Here is an 8,978-nt window from a genome sequence, read left to right as displayed (position 1 = left end):
ACATTCGGCCAGTAAATGAGGGCCCTTGCAGGAGCCCCCACCAGGAAAGCACCCCATAAGATCTGGATTAGGTATGGCCACCCCCTGGGGGGGAGCTAGGTGTGGGTATATGGGGGGTGGTCCACGGGGGAGCCCGACATATGGAGGGGGGAAACACGCCATGTGGGAAGGAGGGAGGGGCCCATGTCCACCCCGACAGGCCATCAAGGAAGGGGGTACACCACTCACCTACCTTCGGGTGGGTGGCGCTCCAGGCAGACCACCTCTCCATCAGAATGGGGGTGCTGTGGCCAGGAATCACATTGCCACTCAGGCCTGGATCAGGTCGTGTGCGCCCTCGCGAGACGTTCAACTCCCAAGAAGCCCCCGTCCAGCAGAGCTGAGGTCTACACGCGCTCACTGGCCAGACTTGGGAGACCATAAGGATCTAGAATATCCAGTCTGTCGCCCAGTCCAGAAGTTGATTGTAGGTCTCACAGGAACAGAAAATAGAGGAAAAAAATCAATTTAAAAAGGAAAAAATGCCAAGACCAAAGATCCCAGCAAGCAACTAGGTTCTGATTCCTGACTAGGCAGAAAAACTGAATGCCTATAGCAGGAAGTGGGAGTATACTCCCTGGGACTGCCCCATAGGCGTGGTAAAGGGTTTTTCTGCCTAGTGTTCTACTCCTGTAGGGGGCAGCATGTCCAAATGGTCAAGAAGTTTCTGGAGCTGTGTCTGTCAACGAACGAAAGAGAAATTAAAAAACGTAATCAGCTGAAACCGGAGATGGAAATTTCTTCAGTTGCTAAAACAAATAGTAACAGTTATATACTTTCAAAAGTGGATCATCAAATTAGGACCATGGGTTTCTAGCGAAGTCTTTTTTTGGTAGACGAAGAGCGAAGTGTTCTGGGTGGCTCTTTTGCATGATTGGGGGTGATGTTTTCTGATGAAGGGGTTTCGATATTAGTGTCAGCATCGTTCGCGTTGTCATGTGTAAAGGCTGCGTAATGGGAATTAGCCTGCGATAGTGGTAATGGATCTGGAGTGGCATCTTGTCTGTGGCACACTTCTGGTGATGTACTCTGTCCATGTGCATTGGTAAGATTGCTACAAATACCATGGTTCGAAGACTGACAGATGTCCAAGAACTGCTTGAACAATGTTTGAAATGGCTGTACAAAATTACGAAATTCACTGACTACACTTTCGATTGAATTGGCTATTCTACATTGGCTCTCATTTAATTTGGAAATGTTCTCATTTAATTTGGAAAAATTCTCATTTAATTTGGAAAAATTCTCATTTATATCAAGGCGTGCCTGGGAAGTACTTGGAATACAAAAGTCATTTAATGTATGTTGGCTCAGTGGTGTGGCTCTTTCCTCGTTGGACTTTGTAGCCTGTTTATCCATTTTTTCTCTCTCCTCCCCTCTAGCATGTTCAACCGTCTCCTCTCTCTCCTCCCTTCTAGCCTGTTCATCCGTCTCTTCTCCCTCCTCCCCTCTAGACTGTTCATCCGTCTCTTCTCCCTCCTCCCCTCTAGACTGTGCATCCATCTCTTCTCTCTCCACATCTCTAGCCTGTGCATCCATCTCTTCTCTCTCCACATCTCTAGCCTGTGCATCCATCTCTTCGCTCTCCACATCTCTAGCCTGTGCATCCATCTCTTCGCTCTCCACATCTCTAGCCTGTGCATCCATCTCTTCGCTCTCCTCCTCTCTGGCCTGTGCATCCAGCTCTTCTCTCTCCACATCTCTAACCTGAGCATTCATTTCTTCTCTCTCTGCATCTCCATCACTTTGCTGTATGTCTTCAGAATGTACAGTAGCAAAGATTTTGTGTTTCTTCTGTGTACTTGCTGCTTTTTGTATTTTCTTTTTAGCTGAAATACACAAGCATATTTTATACTTCCAATTGAAAACTGTATTTACAATACTTACTAGTATAAGCAAAGTCATAGGATATATATATATATATATATATATATATATATATATATATATATATATATATATATACATACATACATACATACATACACACATATATATACATACACACACACACACCCACCCACACACACACATTTACACAGTGTGGTTGGGTAAGCAAAAGCAAGTTGAGGGATTGGTAGAGAGGGGTGGCAGACACTGAACGATTGGTAAGATGGATGAATCTGGCAGCAACATTCATACCAGTCTGAAGGGGAAAAGCCTGTGTAAAGTTTGGTAAACAGGGAGCTGCAAAAAAACGAGGAGAGAGTTAATAAGGGTGCTTTGTGTTGTTGGTTAAGAAGGGGCATATATTGGAGCGGTTACATGGGTTAAGGCAGCAAAATCTGGACAGCGATAGGATGTAAGGCTGAAAGGAAAAGTTGGAGTTCAGGATTACACCTAGCACGAAGAGAGAGCCTGATAGTTGTGCCATTAATTTCAATGGAAATGTCAGAGAGGAGGCACAAGATATTATGAGCTTGATTTTGAAAAGATTGAGCTTGAGAAAGTGGTATAACATCCATACAGATAGTCAGTAAATCAATGATGTGCAAGAAGACTGACGGTGAGCACAGGAGTAGATAGATAGATCTGGACGTTGTCTGCATAGAGAGGTTATTGGAAGCTGTGGGAGGCTGACCCATGAAGGAGGTGTAGATAGAAAACAGAAAGGGTTTCAATTATAGAGCCTTGGTGGACTCTTACAGAGAGAGGAGGTGGTACAGTGGAAGATACTGGAGGTGCAGTGAGGTGAGTAAGAAGGGAAACAGCTGAGTCGCAAAGGCCAAGGAAGTGGAGGTTTTTTTTTTAGGAGTGGCTAACTATCAAAGGCAGCAGAAGGGTCTATAAGACAGACTACAGAAGACTGGCCATTTATTTTAACACACAGAAAGTCGTTAATGAGTTTTAAGAGGGAAGTGTTGTGTTGAGAATGGTGGGCGTAAAATAGACAAAGGGGTCAAAAAGGTTAAAAAGCGACATAGTAGGTAGAGTTGAATAAAGACAATAGTCCATCCAGTTCAACCTGTGTAGGTGTACGAGTGTCAGTGTCAAATATTTCCCATATACCTTTATGTTGTGTTCTTTAAGATGCATGTCCAAAAGTCTTTTAAAATTATCAATACTGCCCGCTGACACCACCAATTGTGGAAAAGGAATTCCACATCCTTACCACCCCGACAGTGAAAAACCCCCTGTGCAGCCTAAGGTAAACCTCTTCTTCTCCAATGTCATTGTGTGGCCCCTTGTCCTCTTACACCCCCTGAGACTTAATAGCTGTTTTCCTATGCTGTGATCACCCAGCACATCCCTTTTGAGGACTGGTGACCAGAACTGGACAGAATACACCAGATGTGGCCGAACCAGAGCTTCATAAAGTGGCAGGATTATAATTTTATCTCTCGAGTATATCCCCTTTTTATGCAAGCTAATTTTCTGCAGGCTTTGGTAGCTGCAGCATGACATCAGTCTTCCACTAGGACCCCCAGAGGTTCTCTCCCTAGTGATTAGAAATGTAAAGTAATGCGCTTTACAAACATAAATGCAAACTAAACATTAAACCTCATTTGCCATGTAGTTGCCCACTCCATTATTTTGTTCAGGTCATTCTGTAAAATTTCTATATCCTGATGTGGTTATTACCCTGCTTATTTTTGTGTCGTCCACAAAGACTGAGACTGAGCTATGTATCCCGTCCTCTATTTCATTTATGAATAAATTAAAAAGAATTGGTCCAAGACCGAACCTTGGGGTACCCCACTTACCTCTCCAGACCAGTCTTGAGTACATGTACTTTATCACTACTCTTTAGATGCGCCCCTTTAAACAGTTTTCTATCCAAGAACAAACCTTATGGTCCATGCCTGCAGACCTCAGCTTGTAGATTAGGCGTTTATGGAGAACTGTATCGAATGCTTTTGCAAAATCCAGATACACCCCATCCACAGGGCACATCCCTATCTAGATGGCAGCTCACTTCCTCGTAGAATGTTAACAGATTGGTCTGACAAGAACAACCCTTCGTAAACCCATGCTGATTACTACTAATGATACTGTTTTCTATAGCAAATTCTTGGATATAGTCCCTTATAATCCCCTCCAATAATTTACCTACTATTGATGTTAGACCGACTCGCCTATAGTTTCCAAGAATAGGTCTATTCCCTTTTTTAAATGCTGGTACCATATTGTTTTTTCTCCAATCAAAAGGTTATCAGTGATTTGGTAACTGGCAGTTGTAGACTAAGCTTTCTAAAAAGTTTGGAGTTAAATGGGAACAAGGAGATAGGTTGTTCACACCGGTAGGGTCCAGAGGACTTTCCAAGTATGGGAGTGACCAGGGCATACTTTAAATGGGGTGGGGAAGATGCCAGTAGAGATTGAAGATGTGAGTTAGGCAATGTAAAATAGAGAAAGAAGAGTGACCGCAGTAGTTGTGAGGGAAATGAGTCCAGGGGCCAGGTGGTTAGTTGGGTGTTACCAGAAAGTTTAATGACCTCCTCTGTGGTAACAGAGTAGAAAAGGAAAGTACTGAATGTGGTGGCAGAAATTATATGTTAGACAGGGAAGATCTCTGGCTTGTAGTTGTATTATTGTTTTTGAGGTGACTGGTAAAGTCGTGGACAGTAAGTGAGTTAGTTGGTGGAGGCAGTGAGTGACAAAGTAGAGAGTTATACATAGAAAGGGGTGGATAAGGAGTGGATGAGGACTGGATGAGGGGGTATTAATGAGAGTAATGAAAATGGGATTTTTGATTTACCATAAAGTCCATTTCTCTGATGTTCATTGACGGACAGCTCCTGATTCTTCCTAACTATTGGGTTATGCGGCCCCCTACATGAGCAGGACACAAGGCAGGAAAAAGCTTGACTACCCCTATGGGCAGTCCCAGGGGGTATACATCCACTCAGCTATAGGCACTCAGTTTTGTTACAAGCAGTGTCAGAAGAAAGCCAACTCCAGAGGGGTGGGTGCTGTGTCCGTCAATGAACATTAGAGAAATGGATTTTATGGTAAGTGAAAAATCCCATTTTCTCTTTCGTTCATTGACAGACACTCCTGATTCTTCTTAACCATCGGGACGTCCCAAAGCAGTGTTAAACATGAGGGGTGGGAAAACATCAGAAAAAAATTCCCAAAGCTAACCATAGCAAACCAGGTGACATAGAGCTCAACCATAAACAACTGGAGCTCACCTGAAAAATACACACTCAAAGGAGGACCAGGTCCTCTAAAACAGCAGCCAGCAAAACCTTGCGGCCAAAAGAAGCAACCGCAGGTACCACACAACCACTTTACAAAAAACTTTGTAAAAGTATGCACTGACAACCAGGTGGTCGCCTTGCAAACCTGTATTACTGACGCTTGAAGACGGAAAACCAAGGAGACATTAAGCGCCCTAGTAGAGTGGGCCTAAACAGGGAATGGAGGAACCAGACCCCTGATGCAATAGGCCTGAACCACCGTCTGATCCATCTGGAAATGGTTGCAGAAGAAGTGGACAACCCTTTGTGAGGTCCATCCGTGACTGCAAAGTGTCTGACTTCCTAAAAGACCCCGTAGCTGCCAGATACACCCTATCTGCCTGGACCACATCCAAGACATGCAAGGCAATTTCCTTCAGATGTTTAGGCCTGGGACACAGGGTAGGCAACACAATATCTTTATTCAAATGACAGTCATAGACCACCTTAGGAAGAAATGACAGACAGAGTTCGTCTCAAACATTCTCAAAGAGAAGCTTCAGTAGAGCTGAAAGCACCACATTTAGATTCTAGGGCGGCAACGGAGCCCGCACTGAAGGAACCAAACGTCGGACACCCTGAAGAAAGGTACGTATCAAGGAGTGTGTGGCCAAAGGTCGTTGGAAAAAGACAGCCAAAACCTGATACCTGGCCCTTGATGGTGCTCAAGGCCAATTTTTGTTCAACCCCCCCCCCCACGGAAAGTACCTCTTCCCCGTACGATCATAGATTTTCCTAGAGGCAGATTTCCTAGCTTTTAACAGAGCAGGAAACACTGATTCAACAAACCTCCACCCTTCAGCAGCTGGTGTTCAACAGCCAAGCCGTTAAAGCCAGTGACTGTAAAACAGAATGGAAAATTGGTCCTTGGGACAGCAGATCCTCCCCGAGAGGAAGTCCCCAAGGAGCATTAGCAACAAGCCGCACCAGATCGGCATACCAAGACCGGAGAGGCCAGTCTGGAGCCACTAGAATGACCGGAATCCCATCTGCCTGAATCCTGCACAGGAATTGTGGCTGAAGTTTGAGAGGGCTGGAACAAATCAGTCAGCCCACCTTAGAATGCCGGCTACTTACCGAGCCGCAAGGACACTATGTGTCCCTTTGGTGATTGACATAGACCACAGCCATGGCATTGTCCGAATGAATTCGTACCGGACACCCCTGGAGCCAAAGTCTGATCGTTCGGAGTTCCAGTACACTAATCGGCAGTCTGGGCTCTGCCAGAGTACAGACCCACACAGTTTGTCTGTGTTGAGGACGCCTTCCCACCCGGACAGGCTGGCATCCGCAGAGACAACTGTCCAGTACAGGAGGAGAAGGATTTTCCCTGTCGAAGTGCCAGAGAGCGAAGCCACCTCTAGAGACCATGGATCCTTGACCCATTTCACCAGAATCTCTTTAGGAGAGATCTTGTGTGGAACTGTGGAAACAGACCGCCTCAAGGGTGGACACCACCAGGCCCAGCACACACATGCAAGCCCGGAGGGATGACTGTCTGCTGAACAACAGAAGATGAATTGCCTCCTGCAAGGTCTTGAGTTTTTCCCGAGGAGGAAACACTCTGGCTGAGGCTGAGTCCAGAGTCAGCCCAAGATAGGCTATTTTTTGTGAACAGAATGTTCAGGATCCCACTGAACTCCCTCAGAGTTCACAGAGCAATCTCCAGTAGTCCATCAGAGCAGTCGGAGACTCTGCTCGCAGAAGATAATAGTCCAGGTAGCCCAGTACTGCGATCCCCCACCGACTCAAACAATGCCAGCACCGGGGCCAACACTCCTGTGAAGACACCAGGTGCGGAGGTGAGATCAAAGGTCAGCGCCACAAACTGATAATGCTCCTCGTCCACAGCAAAACGGAGAAAGCGCTGGCGACCAGCACATATTAGAATGTGCAGGCATGTGTCCTTGATGTTGATAAATGCGAGAAGAAATCCCCCTGATGTAGGGACGCCACCACCATGTGAATGGACTCCACATGGAAATTCTGTACTCGCACAAATCAGCTTAGCGCCTCAAGGTCCAGAATTGGACGTACCTTGCCTTCCTTCCTGGGGACTGTAAAGCAATTCGAGTAAAAAACCCTTGAAAATGTTCCGAAGTCAGTACCGGAACAAGCAACAAGGCTTGCACTGCCCCAAAGAGACCCCATAAGTGATTTGGGGATAAGTGCAGGTTGGAAGAGAAAAAAACCTTTCCCGGAGGACAAGACCTATGCCTGACAGTATAACTTCCTGGACCCACTTGTCCTGTACCAGGAAGGTCCATGGATCCGAAAACCAGCGAAGACGTCCCCCCCCACCCCAGATACGGGCGAGGGTGCCCCTTCATGCAGAGACAGCCTTGTCCGCAGGTCTTCCGGGTCCTCTTGGAACCTCTGGTGGAGGCCCTGATTCCTTGTCTTGAGATCCTGAGAGACGAAGAGGGCGCTTAGGAGCCGAGAAGAATGGCCCACGTCTACGACGGGGCTCCTTGCACTTGGTAGCCTGCGGAAGAGGAGAACTCTTCCCCCTGCGAGACCCTTAACAATGTCATCCAAGGAAGCTCCAAACAGGTGATCCCCTACAAGAGGGAGATCAGATAAGGCCTTTTTAAAAGTCTAGTCTGCAGACCAGACAATACGCCGAAGGACTACTGCTGATACAGACAGCCTAGAAATCAAAGGAGCCCCATCCAAAGAGGCATCACAGACAACTGTAGCCCCTGGACCAACCTGTCCGACAGCTCCGCAAAGACAGGGGGAAGCTATTATCTCACCAGGTCCCGGCGTAAAAGCTTAGCCTACTCGGTCAGAGTTTGTGACACCAGGGTTATAGTAGTTACGGCCTAATTGCCAAACCAGCCATAGCGCATATATGGCGGACAAGAGCACCAGAGCTTTTATTAGCTGGACCTGTAAAAGGTCAGGGACTCAACCGGGATAAAGGTCACTCAATTTGACCTGGAAACCGGCAAGTCCACTACAGGTGGGACCGTCCACCTTTTACGCACTAAATCCTAATAAAGATATCGCAAGCAAAAAAACGCCTAGCAACCACTGCGTTTTGGACATTCCCACTGTTTTGTGACAATGTTGTCAAAGTAAGAGGAAAGTGGAACACCCTTGATGCTTTGGAGGGCCTGTGGGTGCCAAAGGGAACCGGTGTCTCCAACGTGGCAACAGCTGCAACCTCCATTTTTAAACTTTCACGCACTGACACAGTGCATCTCACGCCTTTTTAAGCGTGACTAGAGGAGCACAGGAATCATTGTCACTATCTGAGCACTCAGAGTGTGTGGACACAGACCCAATAATGCCGCTATATACTGAGCTCACCCCGAAAACATATCAGGGGAGGCCGTCGACTGCAACTCCGCAAGGAGACGCCGGCCAAGGGTCCACAAATGGACCACCTATTGGACACTGCAAAAAAAAAACCAAGGGGGTTTCCCCCTGAGCCCTACATAAAGGACAAATTAGGACATAGCCCTCTTAAAAGTGGGCCGCCCGCCGTGACGTGGACGCCGAAAGACCCGCCAAAATTTTAGAGGGGCTGTGGGGAAAGGAGAGGAACCCGGGGATCCGACCATCCCAGGGAGGGGCCCACGTCCACCCCAAAACCCTCCAGTGGTAGTGGGGGGACAGATACTTACCACATCAGGAACAGGGTGGGCACCGCTCCAGACAGGACACCGCTCCATCGTAATGTGGGTGCCGTCGGGCAGGAGGAAACGCAGCGTCAAAGGCCGAAGCCAGTTTGTATGCGTCCTGGCGAGA

At 47.0% G+C, this 8,978-nt stretch overlaps 1 protein-coding gene across 1 annotated transcript in view; it reads right to left on the bottom strand.

Annotated features, from left to right (window-relative positions):
* Window positions 1-852: 852 nt before the first annotated feature.
* Window positions 853-8,978, bottom strand: part of LOC309548232 (uncharacterized protein) — a gene marked incomplete at its 3' end in the record, with an annotated part of 168,232 nt that continues 160,106 nt past the window's right edge. The window contains exon 7 of the mRNA XM_082248184.1: window positions 853-1,868. Coding sequence (XP_082104310.1) covers window positions 853-1,868 — 1,016 coding nt within the window. The remainder of the gene's footprint in view (window positions 1,869-8,978) is intronic.

Source organism: Pelophylax lessonae, assembly GCF_965119305.1.
Source record: "Pelophylax lessonae genome assembly, chromosome: 2".
NCBI lineage: Eukaryota > Metazoa > Chordata > Amphibia > Anura > Ranidae > Pelophylax > Pelophylax lessonae.
This window is presented reverse-complemented; position numbering and strand designations above follow the sequence as displayed.